General features: G+C 46.0%; 1 protein-coding gene across 3 annotated transcripts; it reads left to right on the top strand.

The window, feature by feature from the left end:
• On the top strand, nucleotides 1–23,601 carry LIMA1 (LIM domain and actin binding 1). Of its 3 annotated transcripts, none has more exons than XM_066567781.1 (11): nucleotides 1–93; nucleotides 3,184–3,319; nucleotides 5,232–5,277; nucleotides 7,209–7,607; nucleotides 12,236–12,344; nucleotides 13,110–13,270; nucleotides 15,517–15,621; nucleotides 17,595–17,652; nucleotides 17,919–18,031; nucleotides 20,927–21,060; nucleotides 21,440–23,601. In XM_066567781.1, exons 2-11 carry the CDS (start codon nucleotides 3,201–3,203, stop codon nucleotides 22,440–22,442), a joined length of 2,247 nt encoding a protein of 748 aa, XP_066423878.1. In that variant the 5' UTR covers nucleotides 1–93; nucleotides 3,184–3,200; the 3' UTR covers nucleotides 22,443–23,601. The 3 variants fall into 3 exon arrangements, with proteins under 3 accessions (XP_066423878.1, XP_066423877.1, XP_066423879.1); XM_066567780.1 differs by having other exon boundaries at nucleotides 12,233–12,344; XM_066567782.1 differs by lacking the exon at nucleotides 15,517–15,621 and having other exon boundaries at nucleotides 12,233–12,344.
• Nucleotides 23,602–23,848: the final 247 nt, after the last annotated feature.

The raw sequence follows: 23,848 nt of genomic DNA, 5'->3' as shown, positions 1-23,848 counted from the left end.
TGCAGTCGCCGGTTCGGCCGGGACAGGTGCGTTGGGACCCGTTGTTTCGGCTGCGACAGGTGCGCTGGGATCTCCCGAGTTCCGCCGGGACAGGTACGTGGGGCGGGGCGGGAGGACGGCGCACAGGTGCGCTAGGATCTGCCGGCCGGGCCGGGCCAGGTGTGCCGGGACCCGCCGGCTGGGGCGGGACAGGTGCGGGGGGACCTCTCCCCCCGGTGCGGCCGGGATAAGAACGCGGGGCGGGGGTTGGGAGCCATGGGACCTTCGACAGCGGAGCCGCCCGGAGCTGGAGCCGCCGCGGGGCTCGGCGGGGCCGTGGTGAGTCCGGGCCCCGCTCCGGTGATCCCTCCCGTGATCCCTCCCCGTGCCCGGCCCGGCTGGCCGGGGGCTCGGGGGGCCGCGCCCTCCGCTGCCCGCAGCCTCTCGGCGGGTTCGTGCCCGGGGCTGGAGCGTGGTGCCCGTGGGTGGCCCGTGCCTGTGGCCACTTGTAATGAATAGGCTACTTCAGCATTGGGCAAGCATTATCAATTTTCCTTTCAGAATCTTTCCACATAGAGGGATTTATATTCTGCTGTTAAACTTGTGGATGAAGTTATTAGAGGTAGATTTGATGTGCTGTGCTGGATTGTGGCTCAATCACAGTCCTTCCCTTCCCTAACATCTGGCACACCTCTGGCATCCCTGTCTCCATCTCCTCTGGTCTCTGTGCCACCTTCCACAGAACCTGCTTCCATTGCCGCAGGCAGGACATTCATAGTCTTGTTTAAATCTTAATATGTGTTTTCTGAAATTTCTCTGAGTAAACTACTCTGAGCACTAAAGAGATACTTGAATACACCGAAACTGTAAACGAATGAGAAAGTGCTAAGAATGTGGAATGGCATAAAAATGTGGGAGTACAAGTTTCAAGGCATGTCAGAGTTCTGTTTCATGTCATTTCTAGTGACTGAGATTCCAGATAGGCTGCTTCTCTTTCCAGCTGAATGTCCCAGCAGCAGGTACTGACTTTATAAAGAGATTTTTGCCTAAACAGGCCAGATTAACTCAATGTACCTGTGGCTTTGATGGAGAATGGCAGGGAAACAGAAGAAGTCAATAGGGAGAAGATGCAGCCCTGAACAGGGCTGGTTGGAGATGCAGTGGGATGCTCAGGCATCCAGACCGGGGTTATTTTCCAAACAATTACATTCAGTTTTGTTTCTCAGTGTTTTACTGAGCTGTTCCTTCCGTGTGTCAATGAGCACCTGTTCCGTGTGCCAGGGGAGCTCTGATGAATGCCCCGCTCCTGTTTCCTGGGCACAGCTGACTCTGCTCTGTGAAAGGCCATTTAAACTGCAGCGGGGCCTCAGGTGAGCTCCCTTTGGCTCGAGATTAGTCATAAAACAAAGTTCAAACTGTGGCACGACACGGCTCATTCAGCGTTGGTCTTTAACACGGACAGAATTCTTTCTGTGGGATTTTCCAGCAGTAAATTCTATCTGTAATCTCTCTGTGTGTATTCTGAGGCTCCTGGGGATTGAGAGTGGAAGCTACATTCTGCATCACAGAAATACTGGGTTTATTCGTGTATGGAATATGACTTTTAAAAAGAGAGAAGTTGGAAATGAGATCCTTTGTCTTTGTGGATGGTGATTTGTGCTGTTGTCAAATGCAGAGCACTCTCAGTGCAGCCTGCATGGAGGTTTACAGGGGACTTGGTGATGCAGGAATTTCACAAACTGACCCCACTTTGGGTTTCTCTTGCTGGTTGGAAGGGGCCGTGTGCCTTTCCGAGGCTGAGGCTGCAGGTGGCTGCACCTGTAAAGGCAACATTGATAAGTGGTTTCAGTTGTTTCAACATCCCCACAAAACCAGCGTCATTTGTTCGCAGCAGTAGTTCAACCTGCACGTTTGAAAATGCCACCAAAATCATTCTTCTGATAAAACTTGTCCTGTCATGGTGTGCTGTTCTCTCCGGGACATCAGAGAAATTATGGAATGTGAGAGAAAGGACCATTCTTCCTGACTGCATCTCCCAGTGCAGAGATGTGTTCACCTGCTCCAGGCAGGGAACAGCACTGGAGAGGCTTTTCTGTTCCCAGGGCTCCCATTCCAGCACTGGGAGCTGCCAGACTCTGCCCGTGCCCCTGAATTCTCCTGCACTGAGGTGTTGCAGAATCCCACATCCCTGTCATTTCTGAGCAGGTGCGTTCTGTACCTGTGAGGATTTCAGAAACGTTGTCTTTCCTCCCTTGGATTGGCTGCACCTTGTCTGAAGGTGTTTGTGTGTGACCATTTGTCCAGCAGACCTGGACTCACACTGGATCCAGAGTTCCGTGACTGTGCAAATCCGTTAAAGGAATTAATGGAAAATGCAAGGAAGAGCTCAGCCTGCCTGGAGTTGGCATTGCAGGGTCAGTTCACGCCCTTGCCACAGGCATTGTGTGACATGGGAGCAGGGATAAAATATAAGAGGAAAAAAGGAAAGGCGTTCCCTACAGGCTTTATTTTTGTCTTATCAGAGAACTCTTTAAATTAATCTCCCCTCCTTTCCTCCTCCACGAAAGAAAACTATGTAAAAAATAAATCTGATACAGTCTTGCTGGCTTCTGTGGTGAAAAGCTTGACGAAATCTCTTCCCATTTCCAGGAGGATGGGATAGTTGGAGCTGTTTTTTAGGTAATTAATACTATTTAACTGATATTATGGTAACTACTGCGACAGGAGGGGCACAGCTGCCTCCATGAACACGAGACTTGTTTGAGCTCACAGAGGAAACGCTGCTGTGCTGAGAGTGAACACAAGAGTGAATGAAAAATGTTTGTATAGTAATTACATCCTCTTAGTTTCGTAACTCAAACCCTCTTACATAAATGCCAGCACATTTGGTTTGAAACCGGAACAAGCGAGGGCACTTTGGGGCTTCCTGGAGCTCCTCTGTGTGTGTGACACAGGACTGTCACTCCGGCATCCTCTGTGTCCACAGCTCCCCATTGTGCCCACGGCTTTATCAGGGCACCATCTCAATGGCATCTGCAGAGGAAATTATAACTGTTATCTGCTGCCTTTTTAAAGTCAGGTAATGGATGAGATCCTGAGGGGTTTAGGATTGGTGGCACTGAGATGCTGGGAGCAAATCACTTGGTGGAACTTGTTTTCTGCTCACAGCTCCTATTGCTGACACTGTTCCTTCCTCCTGAGCAGGGATTTGGGCAGATAAGATGGAGCCTTCCCCGTTCAACAGAAGGCAATGGACCTCCCAGTCTTTGAAAATCACTGCCAAAGAGCTTTCCTTGGTCAACAAGAACAAGTCCTCGGCCCTCGCGGAGAGGTTCTCCAAGTAAGTGCTGTGGGGCTGGAGAGCACCAGCTGTGTGTGGGTGACAGCTGCCACCCTGAGCAGGGACTGCTGCTCTCGCAGTTGCTGTGCCCTGCACAGACACCCCAACAATCCCACCCTGTGCCTGAGAGTGTTGTCCAAATGCTCCCGGAGCTCTGGCAGCCTTGGGACTGTGACCATTCCCTGAGGGGCTTTTCCAGTGCCTGAGCACTCTCTGGGGGAAGAACCTTTTCCTGATATCCACCTTAAACCTCTCCTGACTTAGACAGAAAAGGAATATTAAGCTTCCCTTTTCTCTGAGAGATGGATAAAAGGTTAAACTCAAACCATAAATATTGTATACCCTGAGAAAGCTGAGTGCTAATAACCAATGCATTCCCTGCAAAAGCCTTTATTTCCTTAAGGGATTATATAGGCTTCAGCTGGGGTTTTCAATGGAATTTGGGGAACTGAGAGTCTGAGGTTCTTGCTTTAATAGTGTAACAAAGTTTTGGAATATTTGGATCTTAAGTGGGGTGAACTTTATGGAATCTGCAGGAGAGGGATAGTTACACACCCACAGCTCCAGAGTTCCTCTCTGGAGCTCAGGCCCAGGGAGAAGCTGTTTGCTGTCACCACCTTGTTCAGGTAATTTATTCACTCACTGAAGCTTGATTACAAAACCTGGTCATCTTGCTAAATGTTGATAATCCCTTGAAAAAGGCTTACTGGAAGTAATCCAAACTGCTATTCCTTAATCAAGTAGTGTCCCTCTACATAGGCAGGGTCAGTGCCTTGGAAAAACACAGTCCAGCTCTCTGGCTTTGCCACCCTGATGCCCACAGGGAGGAGCGTGACATTTAAGTGCTGTTAATTAAATATTTGTATGTGAAAATGTTTTTCTCCATCCCACATAATCAGTTTTGTCAGGTCAGAGGCACAAAAGGCAAGAGCAGAGATTAGAAAAGTGCCCCATGCTGGGCTGGCTCTCAGAGAGAGGGCTGGGACTCCTCAGTCATCATCTGTTTTCCAGGTGCTACTTGACTTTCATCTGTGCTCCTCTTTGTTTCTTCTTCCAGTATTGACCCCTCTTCCTCCAGCATCACTTTCTCAGCACCTCGTGTTCAAATTTGGACCCTTTATAGTGCAGAGATGTGGGTTAGTGTGTTTGCACTGGTTAAAGAGGAGCAACAGCCTGCAACACACTCACTGCTGTGTCAAAAGCAGAATTCCACAAATCAGGAAAACAGAAACGCCCTTTGCCCAAGCAGATGCTGGGTTCCTTCTCTCTGAAAGGCAGAGCTCTCCTTTAATATGGCAAAATTTGTCACTAATTTTCGTATTTCAAAGGCCAAGTGCAGTCACCTTGTGCAGCGTAGTAAGCAGTGAGGACTGTGGAGGGAGTGCAGATTGCTGGGAGTTCCCTGCAGCTCCTTAAAGGACTTTGATTCATGATCCAGGGTGGCTTATCTCCAGAGGGCTGTGATGGCTCAGCTGCCCAGGAGGCAAATGCTGAATGGGGGCAGCTCCCAGCCCACAGAGTAAAATCCTCTGGCACTTAGGGAGATTTTCGGCATGTGCCAAGCTGGAATTTGTTCTGGTTCAGCAGCTGCTATATAAAGAGCTGAATTATTCCTGCAAGGGGGCACAGCAGACAGCTGGGTGGCGGAAACAATACAGCTATTCCAAGGTAAACTGTCTCTATTTGGGAATCAGAGTGCTTAGGGAATGAAAAGTATTAATGGGTGTTATTATTGTAAACTGGATGACTGAAAATGTGTCTGTCACTTGGCTTTGTGTTATTTGCTGCTGTTTGTCCAGCCTCTCCTTTTAGTTCATCCAGGGAGTGGGGGAAGAAAAATTTCAGCTGTCTTCAGGAGCATTCAGTATTCTGGTTAAAACTGGGGTTTTGTTTGTTTTTCACTCTCTCAAAGGTATCAGAAAGCTGCTGAAGAAGCCACTGCTGAGAAGAAGAGAAGTGTAAGTGTTTTGTATAAGTGTTTGTTTCCTTGGAAAAGCACAGCCTGAAATCAGGATGGATCACCTGCATTAATATTGCTGTGACAGCTGAGTTTTGGAATATCAAAATTGCTGCTGTGTATCCTACAGAAAACCTGGCTTAGACACAGGCTTTGCTTTTGCTTCATGCTTTTTCTCAGTGTGGAGGAAAGGAAAGGAAATGAAGTTTCTTGCCCAAAGCTGTGTTGAATCACCAGTTCTCTCCTAAGCAAAAGGCAAAATGAGTTAACCACAAGCCAGGAGTACCCACCTCCTGTTCTTAGCTGGAGGCACTTGTGTGGTGCCTCTTCCTTTCTTAACTAAATTTAAAAGTGCTTAAAAGGAGCCTCCAAGCCTCCCTGAAATCCAGCATGTGTCTTTGAGAGCTGTAGGATCTTCTCTGAAGGGACTCCCAGGGCTGCAAATGCCCCTGGATGAGGCAGCACCAACCTTTTTGGCTCTGTTACAGCCCCACATTCCTTCCTGTAACCTCCATTGCATTCAGGTGTTCAGAGGTCAGGGAGCCTTGGCTGACAAAGGTTGCAGGGCTTTGTCCTGGTCCCCAGGGTAATTTGTGTTTTAAAGCACTGCCAGTATTTTCAGGATCCATGGGAATGTTGCTGCCTTGATTTCTCTAATGCTTGGGGAGCTGCTGTTTGGGATGTAGGTGGGATAAAATAAGCATTCTAAAAATTACTTTTCAGTCTTAAATTTTCTTCAATGCTTGTGCTTGTGTCTGTCAATCTTCCTGTGATCAGGGAACGGGCAAATCTCAAGCAGGAGGGACGTGTGTTAGGAAGTGTGCTGAGATTCTGGAGGTGTTCCCACAGAAACCCATCACACAATTCTCAATATTTCTGTTCCATTACAACACTTCCCTTACAATTTTAATGCTTTCTTTTCAATGCAGTCAGCAAACACACTGATTTTTTTTTTTTTTGAAGTGTAAGTGGATTCAAGTCAATTTGCAAAGCAGCGTTCAAAATGTGACCAGAAGAGTAATAGGGTGAGAGACTTAAATCCCAATATAGCCACTAATGCTGGTTAATTCCTGTAAGCCTGGCAGCCCTGCTCCACTTGCAATGAGTTTGGAGTGGTCTCCATAAGGGAGAGACAGGAAACATGCAATGGTGGCAGGTATTGGGTTGGAATGGCTCCAGCACGGGCTGGGCTGTTGCTCTGGGGAGAGGGAACTGCTGGCAGCAGCTGGACGGGAGGTGATGCTGCTCCGGGTGTTCCCCTGGGGGTGAGGCAGTGCCAGTGACTCTGGGGGGGTGGGTGTGTGTCCCCAGTGGTGCTTTCAATGGGTTGAGTGAAATAGAACAGAAATCCCAGCAAGTTACTGGTGATTTTTAAACTGGAGCAGAGGGATGCTTGTTGTGGGCGCTTGGCTTGAGCTTTGGCTGCGTGGTGTAAAATCCTGGGCAGGTCTCTGGGAACTGAAGTGTTGCAGAAATAGGTAACTCCAAGGATTTAGTGGTTTCTGAGAGCTAATTTGTAGCTTTTGGAAGGCCTGGTAGTGTTGTCTTCTGAAGACACTGCAGCATTTGGCACACCAGCCACCTCCTATGGCTCTTGTGCTCCCGTTGCCTTGTTCTGGGACTGGAGACCCTCCTCGTGTGGATTTGAGTCCCATTTCCTTCATATGTGGATTCAGGTCTTTTGTGTGGCATTTAACTCCTGGGGTTTGACTCCCTTTTGCCTTATAAGGCCATTCCTGTTTGCTCACTTCCTGCCTTACTCCTGACTTTTCTCTTCTCCCCCCTCCTTCCTTCCCTATCCTGGATGCTTTCTCCATGTGGCACAGCTGTAACTGTTCACAGCTGGCCGGGAGCGGGGATCGGTGCTGAGCTTCCTCCCGCATGGAAAGGAAGTGCTTCGGAGAGCTGCGGTTAACTCCTTGTTCTTTGCAGAACACAGAAAACCTGCCCGCTCACTTGACGAGGGGGAATCTGAGCGTGCTGAAGAAGAAGTGGGAGAATCCGGTGCTGGGAGCGGAGTCAGGGAGGGAAGCGGTCCGGGGCAGCGGCGCCGAGGTGCGGCACAAGGTCGGGACCGGGCGCGCCCCTTCGCCATCGCCGGGGCCCGGAGCTGCCCCCGGGCGGCCGCAGTGCCCCGCTGGTGACAGCGCCGAGCCCCGCGGCCGCTGCCGGGAGGGCGGCACCGCGGAAAACTGCGCGAGAGAGCCCCGCGAAATGGAAAAGCCCGAGGGCAGCGAGAGGTCGGAGTCTCCGGGGAGGATCGAGAAGTACAACGTGCCCCTGAGCAAGCTGAAGATGATGTTCGAGAAGGGTGAAGCCCCTCAGCCCAAGGTAAGGATCTGTCCCTCCCGATCTCGGAGAAACTGAAGCTGCTGCCTCCGCGGCATCGGGAAAATCCCGGGAGGGAGTGGCTCCAGCTATTGACTCTGCAAATATTGTGTTCATTGTTTTAGTGAAAACAGAACATCGTGCTGTTAGTAACTTACTCGAGCCACGCAAGTATGTGCGCGGTGCTCGGAGTTGTGGCAGCTCGTGATTGCTCGTTGGAGTAAAGTGAATTTGCTTTGATAGGGTTCAGTGGTAGAGGGGAAAATAAGTATGGAATTTCTTAGGTTTTGTAAAGCAAGTAGGGATTATTCGTGTCTTGTGTGAAGATTACAATGAGGTGTGCAAGTATGAATTGTATAAAATGCAATATGAATTGTATAAAATGCATATGTAGGTACTTATGTATTTTTTAATATATGAAAAGTAAGAGAGTTTGAAGTGAGCTCAGCAATCGGGACTGTTGCAGTCGAGATAAGAAGTGAGAGTTTTTGATATCTGTATCAGTATGAATCACACAAACTCACACACACATAGAGTGTGAGTTCCCTCCCATCCTTCCCTCGCTCTTCCCTCATCTTTGTGTCTTACAAAATGTTTCTTATCGAAAAAACAAATCTCACTGAGGGAAAACGAAGCCGAGATGGCCAGAGCAGCTCCTGCCCTCACTAGTTTTGACTTGCAAATGCTCAGGGCTCGCATTTTTCTTCCAACTGCTCATGAAATCTGATCCCGCATGTGGACTGCAGCCGGCGTGTCCCGGGGGGAATTGCTTAACTCCAAAATGAGTTGCATATGCTGGGGACTTGCAACACGGTCCCGAGGCCTCGATGCTGGTGGATTTTCCAGTTTTCTCATAGTTTCCTATCCTCCTGGCTTTGTTTTACTGAGACTGGTTTTTCTTGAGGTATTGACTAAAGCAAACACATTTTGGATAAAAGTTGTTTCAATATGTAACAATTTAGGGCTCAGAGGAGCAACTCGGTGTTAAAGGGAATTTTGGGTCTGTGTGAAGTCATTTCACAACTTGAATTTTTGTAGTCTTTGTCATGGTATGAGAGCTGCCCATGACAGACCTTCCCTGAACTCTTGCTGCAGGATTAATCACTCAGAATTCCCCAGGAATTCTGCAGATGGGCTTCGAGTAACTTTATCTCAGCCTGGGGAATAAATTGTTTTGGAGCTGAGCGAATCTGAAACTGGTAGTTTGTCAAGTTTAGCAATTCAAACACTGTTGAAAACTAACTAGAGCCAGTAAACGCCATCCAGAAGGCACAAAACTGCTCAGGTTCGGTTCAAAATCCCTATTCCAAGTTAATCTGTTACGGTAGAAGGGAAAAGGAGGGTTCTGAAGTTCAGATGTGGGGGAGAGGGGCCTGTTTGGAATTCCATTCCTCAGTTCTGGGAATTGATCTGTGCTGGGAGGATTGGGTCAGTGCAGGGAAGGGAGTAGGTGCTGTGGGACCCAGGTGTGGCTCGGTGAGGTGGGAGCCACAACAGCACTGCAGCTCTGCAGTTGCCTCTCCCATTTATTTCCTGTGCTTTTTCCTGAGCAAGGCTTCATGGAACCGTTTTGGTGGAAAATTCCTTTCTGTCACTGAGTCCAACTGTAAATTCAGCTGAGAGATGGCAGTTTTCCTTGGACTTTACTGAAGACTTGATGTGTTGGTGCTGCCAGAGCTTTGCTGGCAAAACCTGTGTGTGAACTAAGCAGCACCACGGCTGGAGGCTCGTGGCAGTGCTGATAAATCATCTCCCATGCTTGCTGGGCAGGGCCTGGATTTCCTGATTCCATCTCCCCCTTTAAACAATCCTACTGTCATTTTCAGGATTATAATTAAAATCTCATCATTTATTCATTCATTCATTCATTCAGATCTTGCTCTGCCTTTGCAATAGATAGGAGGCAGATCTTTTATTGCATTTTCATGGAAACAAACTGCTCTAATCCCATTAGGGGTAGGCCAGGCAGCCTGGATTGGTTCAGCACTAAGCAAAGACTGGAACTGATAAAAGACCTGATGTTCAAAGGATTCTTCCTGTAAGTGATAGTGAAAGCACACCCGGGGGAAGGAGGATCAGATCTGCAACATTTCTGGAAAAGTTGTCTCCAGGCTGGTTTGTGTTTTTCCTTTAAGGCAAAACTTGGCTGTGGGGTGTAGGTGACCTCATGGCAGGGTCATGTTTGGCACAGGTGGTTTGTAATGAAATAGGAGTGACTTTGGTTTGGGTTTGTAGTGAAATAGGTGTGACTTTGGTTTGGGTTTGTAGTGAAATAGGTGTGACTTTGGTTTGGGTTTGTAGTGAAATAGGTGTGACTTTGGTTTGGGTTTGTAGTGAAATAGGTGTGACTTTGGTTTGGGTTTGTAGTGAAATAGGTGTGACTTTGGTTTGGGTTTGTAGTGAAATAGGTGTGACTTTGGTTTGGGTTTGTAGTGAAATAGGTGTGACTTTGGTTTGGGTTTGTAGTGAAATAGGTGTAACTTTGGTTTGGGTTTGTAATGAAACAGGTGTGACTTTGGTTTGGGTTTGTAATGAAACAGGTGTGACTTTGGTTTGGGTTTGTAATGAAACAGGTGTGACTTTGGTTTGGGTTTGTAATGAAACAGGTGTGACTTTGGTTTGGGTTTGTAATGAAATAGGTGTAACTTTGGTTTGGGTTTGTAGTGAAATAGGTGTGACTTTGGTTTGGGTTTTTGCCCAACTCTGTGCCCCAGGTGAAGCTTTACCTGTGCTCACAGCAGAGTTTCTGCACTTGCCCAAGTCTGAGAACTTGGGGCTTTCCACACACCAGGAATATTTTGTCCCCTTTCCAAAGCAGCAGAAGCTGTGCCCTGGGAATTATGGCCCAGCCACAGAGTGACAAATCCCTAAGGGGGCTTCCTCCATGTGAGAGGAGTTACCTTCCATGAGCCATGATCCTGCTGATTCCCTGCAGTTGGTCAGTCCATTGTAATATGGAAAGTCTCTTCTCTTCTCTGTTAAACATTTCCTTTTACTCTTTTTTTTTTTTCAAGATAAAACTGTTGCTATAAAACCTACAGATATTTGTAGGATATATATAGATTTATTGAATATTTGTATGTTTACTGAACTACGCCTGACCCCTAAAGCTTTTGCATTCTGGTTGTTGGGATTTTTACTCTGTGTTCTGCAGCTCACCCACAGAAAAGCTCTTCAGGTGAAGTTGTAACACCTGCAGATGTGAGGTGGCAAAGGGCAGGAGCACTTTATCTGCTGCTGCTGATTTGAACTTTTCCTGATGGACCCTTTGGAGCCCACATTTCTGAGCTGCAAGAAGCCCAGGCTGGTGGGCTAGGGGTGATGTTAAAGGGGACATTGACTGAATGATCATCTAAGAATAGTTTTCATGGAATGAGGGACCTGCAAGTCTTTACAAGTGTGCAGGCACTCCCAGAGCTGAGCCTATTGGTCAGCACAAGACTTGTCAGAGCTAAAGCTCTTTTCCAGTAAGAAAAGTTACCAAAGTCTTAAACCACAGAAATAGAAACTATTTCCTGTGCTAATGGAAAATGAGGTTTTCCAGCTGCATTTCCTTTCCTGGTGAAGTTGCTGATTGTATGGAAAGCAGCCTGATTTTTCATAGTGATTATCTTACACTGCAGTTCTGCAAAAATAAAACTTTGGAATTTCCTTCAGTTTGGTGACCAGCAAATAAGAAAGTCTTTGGAACTGAGGGGGAATGTGTGGTTGGAGCATCTTGCCAAACCTGCCTTTTTCTCTACATTAGCCTCAATCTGAATTTCCAACTGTGATTTAACTCTTCTTAGAGAGACAAAAAAGGTCCAGCACCTTCTAGGATTTTATAGGCTGACTTTCAGCTGTGAATACGTCCTGCCTTGATGGAGTCCAGTTTAAATGTGCTCAACAACTTTTATCAAAGCCGTAGAAATTTCTTTTTGTGCTTTCTTTTGTTGAGATTTAGACTTGGGGAGTTTGTCTCAACAAATAAGAATAAAATCTGATTGAGGCAGCCAGAGCATCTGTGTGGTGCTACCAGGACACCCTGTCCAGCCCTGCAGCAGAGAGTGATTATCCTGGAGATCTGAGAATATTTATCTCTAACACTGCTGCTTAAGCTTCAGCCTTATCAGATGTAATTAGGGAATTATTTGGTACCGAATGCATGAACTGTCCAAATCAAAACAAATAACTCTAGGTAACTTTCATTGCAATCCTATTAATTCCTTTTTCTGTGGCTGAAAATGAATGCAGATTTTGGATAAGTTGTTCCTTGCATCCTTTTTCTGATTTTAAATCTTCACACAATGACCATGACTGTTGGCTTCAACGGAAATTGCATGAAATGCAAAAATCTAGACTGAAGTTTTGTATCTGTAGTGTGAATGACCTAAAAATCTGATCTTTGTGGTCCTTTTAAACCAAGAGAACTTCCAAAGGGCACTGACCGACCTCTTCAAGAAAGCGTTTCCCAGGTGACAGTGGGTCAGGTACTCTGTGATCAAACTTCATATTGGTTAAATAAGATGTTACCCGCTAGCCTTGTTTATTCCAGCAAAGCAGCTTTGCTAGTGACACCTGTGCCTCTGAAGGGATTACCCCGAGCAATCCCCGCGTGCCCAGGCGCTGACGGGAGGGTCTGTCCCCAGCAGGGCCCCCGGGAGCCGCGCCGGGCGGGCGCGGGCAGGCGGCTTTCGGAGAACAGCCCGTCCCCGGAGGACGGCGACGCTGCCCAGGGAGAGAGGAGCCACAGCACAGCAGGTCAGGAAACCTCAGCGCTGGCCTTTGGGCGGGTTGGGTTGGGCTCTGTTGAACAGATAATTCTACTTTACACAAGAGAAATTTCCCTGGAGGTGTCCAAGGAACAGCTGGATGTGGTGCTCGGTGCTCTGGTCGGGGGGACAAGGTGTGGGGATCAGGCACAGGTTGGACTCACTGCTCTTGGAGGGCTTTTCCAATCCCAAGGGTTCTGTGGAGTAACTTCTCCCTTTCCAAAATGGAAGGAAGTCCATCAGCATCCTGTTAAATTACTGAAACCTTGCTGGGAGTTTTAAACCATTCCACTCTTAAGCATGGGAAACCAAGGCACAGGGCATAACCAACAAATTAAGGAATACAGCCCATTCTTTCCTGTGTCTCAATCCTAGAACTAGTTTTAATAGTCAAGGTAATTTAGGAAGCAGTGAACAGACAGTCAATGTTCCTTCTGCCTCCTTCCTTCAATCCTCATCCCTCCTATCCTGACCAGACACAGGGAGCTACTGTGAGCTTTGATTTAAACAAAACTATGCATTTTTATCTGTTTGGAGACCTTTTTCTAGCAAACCATTTGCAATCTTTTGGGGTTTCCAGCAATGGCTGGCACAGCTGCAGCTGTTCCCTTGGGTCTCACTCCTTAGTGATACACACAGTGTCCTCACTGGCATGATCCTGGGGAGAAGGGCAATGTGTTTATTCTCCCCAAAAAGGATCTTAGTGAATGTTCTGGGAGTTATCTGTTATTCATGTTTGGGTTTTTTTTACCAGGGTATCTTGTAGAGACCAGTCCAGGACTCAGCCCAGACAAGGCAGAGACCAGGAAGAACCTGGACATGCCCCGTTTATCAGAGACATCCATAAAGGACAGGCTGGCCAAGTACCAGGCAGCTGTGTCCAAGCAGGGCAGTTCCTCAGGCATCATTCCCATGGTAAGTCTTGGTTTGTGTGGAAGTGAATTTTTGTCCCAGCCTGAGACTGGAAAGCAGCTCTTGAGGAAACCAGGCTGCTTGAGGGTAATGCCATTCTCTTTGAAAATAACTCTGTGCCCATAGGAGTAATTTCTGATGAAGAGTTGCCTCTTCTCTGCAGGAAGAAATAAGTCTATTTGCATCTTCCTGGAATAATGTTGAAAATTTTCCAAGGAATTAATTGCTGGCACCCTGACTGAGGTCCTTCTGAAGCAAGGTTGACATTCTTCTACTTTGAGTGTCTGTAGCTCTCTACGTGTTTGTTGTTTTTGTTTAAAAAAGAAAACTCAATTCTATGTTGTGCAGCAGCTCTAAGCTGTGGGAAACTGAGGCACAGTGAGGTGAGGTCACTTTGTGTCACAAGTGCTCAGAACTTGGATCTCTTGGCCTGCAGCTTTGGGATCTCCAGTCAGTCTTCCTCACTTTTTACCTCCCTTCAGGATTTCTCACCACTCTCTGAATCCAATTAGACTCTTGCAGTGAATGAACCTCTGCCTGTTTTGCAAATATTTGACCAGGAGCTGAACAATTAATGAGGTGTTACAGCTGAGGAAGTTCAGGAATCTCAGTTTTTGTTAAAAACTGCTTAGGTACATTTGCTGGAAGTTTCTGATATTTTTGCTGAATGATGGGAACTTATATTGCTCAAGTAGTACCTTTATTAACCAGAGCAATAGATTTGAAGAGAAAAGGCCTTTTTAAGTTGGAAAACTTGCCCTGGAAATGAAGCCTGAAGTGCTGGTTCTCCCTCAGAGGAGAGCCTGCTTTCCAGGAGTCTCTGTGGAGAACCAAGGGCTTCTTCTGAGCTCAAGTGATTCCTGAATTTCATCTGCACATGGGTCAGATTCCCCAGCTGTGGGAGAAGGGTCAGTAAAACCTTCCCTGCATGAGTGGAAAGTCCTTGCAGCCACTGCAACAAATCTGATTAACCTAATTGCCCATTTCTGCCTCCTGTGCCTTGCCTGGGCTCATTTCCTGATGCCTTTTCCAGTTTGGGGCTTAGAGTGGTGGCTGAGTAACTAAATTCTGTCCTGATGGCAAGAGATTTGCCATTTCTGCAGAGGCTCCTGTTTTCAGCCCCCAGTGCTCTTGGTTTAGTGTCAGTCCAGCCTGATGCTCTCAGGATGCCCCATTTGGGGACAATCTCTTCCCAGTTTGACCTGGCACGTGGATGAGGGCAGTGAGAGGGAGCAGCCAGGGATTCCTGAGGCCAGTGTTTGCAGTGCCACTGTGCCCCTAACCTTGGGATCTTCTCCTTCCCTGCTGCCAAAGCAACCAGGGCTTTTTTGCTATGGAAGTGTATTTGTGTTGCCCTTCTCATACCTGGGCCAGCCAGAAAGCCAGAATCTCCTGGGAACAGCTATTTTAGGGCTATAACAAGGCCTGGAGTAAACCTGATGGACACTTGGTTTGAGTAGGGATGAGGAACAATCGGTTCTGTGTGTTGGAAGGGGAGGGAAAGGTGCTGGACAGCAGATACAGAGATCTAAGCATTAAAATCCCAACATTTGCTATGAACCTCTTGGATGTGGTTGGCTTTGTGGAGATTTGTTTCCCAGTGCAGGAAGATGCTAGTGCTGGCATGTGCCTCTTCCTCTTTCATGTCACAGAGAAGATGCCTTGTGAAAAGCACGAGGCTTCCACTGATCTTGTGTCCTGGGGCAATGAAAGAAACACGAGGTTTCGCTGGATTTTATTGGTTTTAAAGTCTGAAACCTCCTTCTGTGAAAGTCTTCAGTCAGTCGATCAAGAACAAAGATCTCAGGAAAACAGAGTCGGGGTTTTGACTAGAATTGAAGCAAATGTGGGATTTGCTTTTATGTCATATTGTATTTGGCAATTTCACTGTACTTTAGGCAGTGCTTGTATGGAAATACTTGTCATTCCAAGTGAAAAGTTTACCTTTCTTGAAAAGGAAGATGTGCATTGAGCAGGGAATACTTAAATGATTTTAAACAGGGATTTGGAAGAAAAGGGTTGCTCAGGAAAACACTGGCATTACCTCCTTAGAGCACAGTAAGATCCTACAGCCTAATCCTGTTCCCTCACTAGAATATGTCACTTAACAAGTGTCTGTACATTCTAATGGCCCCTCCTTCACTCCACATACTAGAAAAACAGTTCTTAAAACATCTCAAGAAAAACAGAAAGCAAGTATTTTCTTAGGGGAAAAGAACCTGTCACCTTTCCAGTGCTTTGTCCTATAGAGTGAGATTCAAGCCAGTGAGAGTGAACTCAAGAATTACAAATCTGGGCAGAAGGAGAATATGGCACCAGTTGAGGACTCCAGTTCCTGTCAGGATGGGGAGAAGGTAAGATGTCTGTGCTGGTGGAGATCAAGGGCTTCATTTTGAGTGGAACTGGCTGTGGAAGCACAGCTGATACACTGGTTCCATGTTCCACATGCCATCTGGGAATTGAGCAGCTGATGCAGATTAGTTACATGCTGCAAAATTCCTGTTGAAGTTGTTCTTTTTAGACTGTCTGTGAAAGAGAATGTCTAGAGATAAGTTTTCTGGGAGAATTTTTCTGTCTTGGTTGGTTTGTTTTATGGTGGATTTTTTTATAAACTTAAAAATCCCCACCAATTTAAAAAAAATTCATGAGCAGCTTTGTATGACCCAAGTCAAAGGAGTTTGTCACTGTTTCTTCTGCATTTAGTAGCTAAATTTTAGGGTAGCTGAGAATGGCAGCTTGGGCTGGTTCCTGGTTTTGAGCTCCTGCTATAAATTGAGACTCTGTAAACTGGACTTGAGCATTTGTTCCCTGAACTGGGGACAGCAGACGGGATAAAAGTAGCTGAATAATAATTGGGGTACTGTGTATTCCATCCAGGCTGAACACGTGGCAGCTTAATGCCAGGAGGGCTTTTAGAGCTTTTCAGCCTTCCTTGGGCAAGGGGCCAAATCTTTGCTTTCAGCTGTTCCTCAGAGACAGCTGAGCAGCTTCGTGTCTGACTGGTCGAGGCTGCTTCCTGCTCCAAGGTGAGTTAATTAAAAGAGCACCTGTTAAATCAGAATATCTCCCAGCTGTGAATGGAAGGTTTGAATGAAATTTCTTGTGTTCAGCTGTAATTGCAGAGTTACTTGTTGAGGTGTCCAGGTGCAATGAGAACCTGAATAGGGCATTGTTTGGGAGCCAGGATTGTCCTTTGGAAGGGACGCGGTGAACTTGGAAATGAGCCTAATTAAAGCTGCTTGTCGTTAGCGTCAGAAATGGGAATCCTCTGGCAAAAGGAAACAAAAGACACTTCACTCTGTCATTTTTCACACTGCACCCGTGGCACATTCAGTGCCAGACGTGTGTGACTTCAGCAGCCTCAGAACACGTTCATGCTCTGCCCAGGACACTGGGGTCAGCTCTGCTTTCAGCAGACCAGGGATGTTCATATGTGTAACTTTGCCTCCTCCTTACCTCCTTCATTTACAAATTTCAGTTGCTTGCAATGGACTTTTCAATCATTAAGGTGAATTAGTGATGATTTGCAGTTAATCTTGTTAGAGTACTTTAGTTCCTCAGTGTAGCTACTTAAAACTATTTGATTTAATAGCAATAGTGCCAAGTTTAATAAAGAGTTCTACATCAACAGCTTTATCTGTAGCAGGTTTTGTTCATGGTTGCATTTGATGATCTTAAAGGTCTTTTCCATACTAAACAATGCTATGAACAAATACTATCTGTGTAGTATTTGAAACTGGTTTAGATCCAACTCCTCTAGTTTGAAAGTTTTTTTAAAGTTACTGATTTGTTTCTGGAGGAGGATGAACAAGGAAAATCTGACATGTTTGTCCCAACCTTGGAACAGGCTTATGGTTCAAAAAAAGCTTTTTTTTTTTTTTAATTCAGGTGTTCTTTTTAATTTTGGGTGGTTTTTTTTGATTTTTTTTTTCCCCCAAGAGCACAGTCTCTGCTGAATGTCAGAGATTGGCCAAATGTTGGAGGGAGCCATGAGATTTCCAGTAAATGGTGCTGCTGGGGTCAAGGGATTTGTAAGTGAGAAAACCTTGGAGGAACCTCAGCAAATCAACCAAGATTTCTGAGGGTTAATAAAGGTGTTCCAGAAACCAGAAATCTGATGTTTGTATGTGTGAAGCCTGTGAGGGTGTCTGCCTTGTAGCAAGGACTCTCTTGACACTCAGCTGGACCCTCTTGTGCCTCAACACCACTCCCTTCCTGAGCTCCTCAGGTCTCTCCCTTGTCTCAAACTGCCTGGTGCCTTCCTGGGGCCATGACTGTTCAGATCTCAGAAGGTCAGAGGTTCTCATTGTCTCATTTTCTCTTACAGGTTTCTGGAGGTGAGAACAGCTTGTCTTTGCACTCTGGTCTGCTGGAGGATGGCCATGGTGAGCCCTATCAAGTGATTAATTAATAAAAACTGTCTTGTACTAAAAATCTGTCCTGGGCCTAGCACAGACTTTATAATAATTTCTTTCATGTTTAGAAGTTCATTTGCAGCTGTAATTTTAAGACATTTATAACTCCTTTTGCCTTGATTGAACACTTTTAAGTGTAGCTCCCTCACCAGTTAACTGGAACTGAGATCTGATGGCTCTGGTGAGCATAAGCTGCCCAGAGTTTAAATTCATTCTAATTGCCTTTTCTCCCTCAGCTGGACAGTCAGAGAGCGAGGCAGAAGCTCAGAAACCTGTCAGCTCAAAGCAGCAGAACCTTGGTGCTAAAGCAGCTGGGCAGACAGAGGCCTCTCCTCCAAAAGCCGTGAAGGTAACACAGCTCTTCATCCTCACACCTGGTGAAGCTTAAAACCAACTGATGGCCCTGTTTAATACTGAAAAGCCTAAATGTGCTTAAGCATAAAGGTCTGGCAGTAACTGGATCAATACCTGCTCCTTTCTCATCAGAGTGTGGTTGTGAGGACACTTGAATTCATGGTGGAAAAGCACCTCAAAGCAGTCAGGTTTTTTTCCAGAGACTGGGTGGGATTTGTTGTCTCTGTTACAGCCCTGTGCCAGTTCAGTGTGGCAGAGGGGCTTGGGCAGGGGATGGTCTCAGGGCTTGTCTGTGCTCCTGGAGATGGGCCCTGAGGTCCTGGTACTGATCTCCAGAGCCTTTAGCAAGCTGGGACTTGGCTTTGCTCCTCTTCCAGCTGTTCCCAAGGTAACTGCAACTGGTTGTAACTTTATAGTGAGGGCAGTGTGGTGCCTGACTCTATAAAAATCAGGTTTGGCTTTCTGAGTAATGAGTCTTGGATGTTACAGTTTCCTTAGGGAGCGATAAAGCAGATGGAGAACTTTGGTTCAGGGATGTATTTGCTAATCTGATTAGATAACAAATGGCAGCACTGGACATTTTGCTCAGGCTGTGTTTGCCCATCACATGTGTTGTCTGGGGTTGGGATGCTGATTCCCTAGGCTGCCACACACTTCCTGGCTCCCTCCTAAGGAAACAACTGGGCTTTTGTTGTTTTCCCCATCTTTGGGAGGAACAGCCCTGGGCTCAGAGACTGGGGAGATCTGGCTTGCCAGTGTGCAAGGGAGGAATGCCAGTATGGGAAATCTGAGCTGCCACTGAGAGTTGTGTGATCCTAGTCTGTGACACAAAAGCTGCATGTCCTGGTGCTCTCTGCTTCCTCTTGATATTATCAAAACCATTTTAGCCTTTTGCCCAGTTACAGCTTTAGATGCTGCACTCTGTGAGATAGAAGCTTCTGTTTATTCATGCAAGGTTCCTGTTTGTCTCTTCCAGCTTCTGTCTCCTGTTCTTGGTTCCTAACCTCTCCTCCTGCCTTCTGCTTCCCTCCTAATGTGAGCTCAACTCTCAGCTTTCTCTCAAGTCCTTTTTATACTTCTTGGGCCTCATCTTCCTCCTGTAGCTCCTATTTGTAGTATCCTGGAAAGGAATTTCTGTCTCTTCACAGCCCAAAACGCCTCATAGGGCTCATTGTATGCAAGTAAGTCCCTCTCCTTGGATGGGGATGTGATTGCAGAAGCACGTGCCAGCACTGTTGTGTCACCGTGCAAAACTGAGCTTTAGGGAGAAAATGTTTTGATGGGCAAGCAAATTTTTACTGCCTTGCTCCACGTGGCAAGCACGGGGGATTAGATTTTTGTTTGCATCAGTAAATCTCATTTTTTTGAGATTTTGTGTAGTGACTCAAGATGCAGAGTTTTGGCAGCACCTAGAAACTGTGGATTCCTTTTTAAAAGGAATTCTGAATTTTGTTAGTGAAGCTGTTATCATCAGAACCTTAATCTACTGTAACTTCAAGCAATGCCTGGAAAACCTGAAATACATATTAAAATGGAATTAAATTGGCAGCAAACTTTATGGTTGTGACAAAGTGACTTGAGCTGGCTCCATCTTCAGCAATCTGCCCTTACATGCTGGAACTTTCATTCCTAACCATTGTTTCTAGACTGTTATAAATAAATTTCTGTGATGATGTCTTCCTGTGATCTTCCTGCTTTTTCTTTAGCAATCAGATTTTCCGTAAATCTTTTTGTAAGTCTGTAGCAGGTAATTCTTTGCCAAGGAAAAGCCACACTTATAAGTATGTCTGAGCACACTCTGGAGTGGAGGCTGGGCTGCTACATCACTTGTAATCAACATGCAGCCTCAAAATGCCAATGTTGTTATTTAATTTATCCTGTGAAGTTGTTATTTAATTTATCCACCAATCCCTCCCCATTGGCCAGTGTTAATAGATTTCAAGAAGTAAATGGCATCCACTGACCTTTTCTCATGGACAATGTTCTTGCTTCCTTGATGCTGTGTGAAAACAAACCTGTGATCATGGCTGCACAGCAGTGACACTCAACTCCTCAGTGCTCAAGTTTATCCTTGCACTAAACCTTCAGGAAATTCAGTAAGCACATAAGAATTTTAGCTGTTTAACCTCAAAGCTCTGCTCACTTTGAATCTTTGAATCTTGAGCAAGTTTGGGGGGCTGTGAGTCCTGAAACCTGAGTGGGGTTTCTTTGGGATAGAGCTGGAATTGTTTACCAGTGAAGCCAGGAGTGTTTCCTGCTGTTGTACTGGTGCTGAGACTATTTCCTCCTCTTTGAGAGAAAAGATTTAACAAAAATGGAACATTTCAAACCATTGGGCAGCCTGTTTCCCTCCTTTCCTCTCCCACCCTGTACTTTGTGAGGCCAATTCAACTCTTCTGGTGGACAGTGTCCCTGACCATGGCAGGGGATTGGAACTAGATGATCTTCAAGGTCCTTTCCAACCCAAACCATTTCAAGATTCTTTTTTTTCTGCACTATTTTTATTATTTTGGTAAGTCTCACACTGATTGTAATCAACTGGAATGCTTCATCATTCTCCTATCAATAAAAACAGGTTGCAGGAAAGGATGAGACAGCTTTGGGGAACAGGCTCAGTTTTAGTGCTCTCATTGTTCTTTCCCAACCATTGCTCAGCATGTGCTGCTTCAGCTGTGGGATTCACTGGGGTGAGATCTTGGTTCCCTGTCAAGCCACAGCAATCCCATGGGCCTGTTGTAGCCTCTCACTGCCCAGCAGACCCTGCTGCACCATAATTAGAGAAAGTGAACTCTGCAGTTCTTGAGAGTTCAGGAAGCTGTGCATGAACCCACGCCAAGTCCCCAGCACTTGATGTGTTTTCCAGTTAACAAACTTTCTCTTTTCCCTACAGAAATTCCAGTTGCCAATGAAGGAAACCTGTGTTGGGTGTCAGAAGACTGTGTACCCCATGGAAAGGCTCTTTGCCAACCAGCAGGTGTTTCACATCAGCTGCTTCCGCTGTTCCTATTGCAACAGCAAACTCAGGTATGTGCACTGCTCCCTTGGCTGGAAAATTGGGAAGTCAGTTTTCCTGTCACAGCTGAGGAAGGTGCTGCTCAGGCCTAGCTGAGCTGGAAGTCACCATAATCCAGTGATTTGTGTGGGAGAGGTAACACAGGCCTACTTGTGCCAGTGCCTGGTGCACTTGATGCCATTTTTAAACTCTTAATGTAATTTTATGTGGGGAAAAATAGAATGTCCAGCTTTGTAAAGAATTCCTAGAAAGAGCCATGCAAACCCCGAGGGCTGCAAGCTTGTTTTTTGAACATGTGGAAGACTGAAATTGAATCTCTTGTGTAACACAACTGGAACATGCTGGTGTTGGTGGCCCTGAGCTGTAACGTTTGATCTGTTTCCTGAACAGCCTCGGGACTTACGCCTCTCTGCGTGGGAGCATCTACTGCAAGCCTCACTTCAATCAGCTCTTCAAGTCCAAAGGCAATTATGATGAGGGCTTTGGACACAAGCAGCATAAGGAATTGTGGGCAGGTAAAACTGAATGTGAAGAATCCCCGGAGAAAACCGTCCATGGTGTGAATTCACCAGACACTCCACAAAGCCCAGGAGTAGAGGATGCCCCGATTGCAAAAGTAGGAGTTCTGGCAGCAAGTATGGAAGCAAAAGCTTCAGCTGTGCCTGAAAGGGAAGAAAGACCAGCAGAAACAAAAAAGCTCAGAATTGCCTGGCCACCCCCATCTGACCAAAGTATCCAAGGAAGTGCCTTAGATGAGGGCATCAAAGTACTCAAACCCAAGTGGCCTCCAGAAGAAGAGATTTCCAAGCCCGATGTGCAGGAGGATGTGGATCTGGATCTCAAAAAGTTAAGGAGATCTTCCTCGCTGAAGGAGCGAAGTCGCCCCTTTACAGTCGCAGCCTCCTTTAGAACAATATCTGTTAAAGGCCATAAAACCGAGAATTCACCATCTCCTTCCAAGGAAGAGAGAGACACATTGAAAAGGAATGAGGAACTGGAGAGAGAGGTTGTCGTAGAGAAAAAGCAAAAGGAAAAGAAGGTTGAGCATAGGAACATCCAGAACTCCGGGGAGAAAAATGAGGAGGAAGAGCGGGAATTGTTGGGTACCAAAACAGCAGAGCAGAACATTGTAGAGAATGGCCAGATGAATGCAGACACAGATGAGGAAGAACACGCTACAGAGGAGCCAGAAATTCCAAAGGAAGAACTCCTTGAACCAAATTCTCCTAAACATTCCAGCTTAGGCAGTGTTGTGACCGCTAAGGAATCATCTCCAAACCAGAATCGCAAATCCCAAGACGTTGGTTTTTGGGAGGGTGAAGATGTGGAAGATCTATCTGTGGAAGAACAGATCAAAAGGAATCGCTACTATGAAGATGATGATGATGAATAAATTGGCCTTTTACTGGAAAACTTGCTGCAAGGTGCTGGGCCTTTTGAAATGGATATTTTTAGCTTTACCAAACAGCTCTCCTGGATGAAGTGATGCTGCACTGCACATCAGCATTAAGGGAATCTACATACAAATTATCTCAGCTAGAAAACTCTGGAAGCCTGCAAATTCTTTAGGTGCATGGAACAAGTGTCTGGCTGTAGGACAGCTTCAGCAGGTAGTGTCTGTCCCCAGCACGAGAACAGAGCTGTTCTCTCTTATCCCTTTGAGCTTCAATAGGTATTTCACTAACAGTTTATGGAATTCCACTGTACTTGCCGTGCTGGTGTGGGACAGGGCCTCTGGAACACACCACCCCTACCACTCCAAATGCTACTGCAGTGCTTAGGGACCAACTTCAAAGGGACTTTCTGGCCTGCTTTAAAATGGTCACTTAATGCACTTTAATACATGGAAAGGGCACAACTGGGCTTTTTTTTAATAATAAAAGCATCTCTGTGTGTAGTGTCCAACAACTAAAGCATCCTAAACGGAGTGCAATGTGAATTTCTGTCTCAAACCTGCCTGTGATCGGTTGAGGAGTCCCTGCACAACTGGAACGGTGCCCGTTGCTGGACCGTGTGTATTTCAGTGCTATCCCAGGCGCTGTGCAGGCTGTGCAAAAGACAAGTGAACACTTTGGAGCAGCCTGCAGGGCATTACTTCTGCATTTCACACACATTTGAAGTGGAGTTTTTTGTTTGTTTTGTTGTCATTTCTTTTTTTACTTGGAGTTCTTCATCATCATTTTAAACTGCAGATAAGATTTTTAAGGCCTTTTGACAACTCTGAAATCCTACTTTTATCAAGCTGCCATAAACCTTTTCCTTATAGCTGTGAAATTGTGCTGCATTGCAAAAATCTCTGGAATCAGTGACACTTTCAGATTGCCAGTGTTGAAGATCAGAACGTTTTTTAACTTGACTTCATTTATTTTACAATAATAAAATCTTGAATGGGGGGAGGAGGAGGTCCTTTTTTATTATTATTAGCTTTTATTTGTACTGTATTCTCAAGAGAATTAGATCTTAATGATTCTTGAGGTGTAAAATATTCTGCTTTCTTAACAGTTCTGCTAATGACAAAACCTTCAATAAAGTTTGGGTCATTTCCGTTTTAACTGAAGTCTGGATTGATCTTGTTTCACAAAGAGGCAGTGTTTAAAGGGTCAGAGAATTGTCATGCAATCATGGAATGGTTTTGGTCAGAAGGGACCTTAAACCTCATCACATTCCCTCCCCTGCCATGGCAGGGACACCTCCCACTATCCCAGGTTGCTCCAAACCCTGACCAGCCTGGCCTTGGGCATTTCCAGGGATGAGGCATTCTCTGGAAAACCCATTCCAATGACCTACCACGCTTACAGG

Source organism: Molothrus aeneus, chromosome 30 (assembly GCF_037042795.1).
Source record: "Molothrus aeneus isolate 106 chromosome 30, BPBGC_Maene_1.0, whole genome shotgun sequence".
Lineage (NCBI taxonomy): Eukaryota > Metazoa > Chordata > Aves > Passeriformes > Icteridae > Molothrus > Molothrus aeneus.
Note: the sequence above shows the minus strand (reverse complement) of the source record. Positions and strands in the feature narration are given on the sequence as shown.

What these genes read in the sequence shown, in the direction of transcription:
- LIMA1 (XM_066567780.1), top strand. Translation starts at nt 3,201, where the DNA reads ATGGAGCCTTCCCCGTTCAACAGAAGGCAATGGACCTCCCAGTCTTTG. An exon ending in GTGAAGCCCCTCAGCCCAAG is followed by an intron (nt 7,608 to 12,232) that starts GTAAGGATCTGT and finishes GTCTGTCCCCAG; the next exon opens with CAGGGCCCCCGGGAGCCGCG. An exon ending in TCTGCTGGAGGATGGCCATG is followed by an intron (nt 17,653 to 17,918) that starts GTGAGCCCTATC and finishes TTTCTCCCTCAG; the next exon opens with CTGGACAGTCAGAGAGCGAG.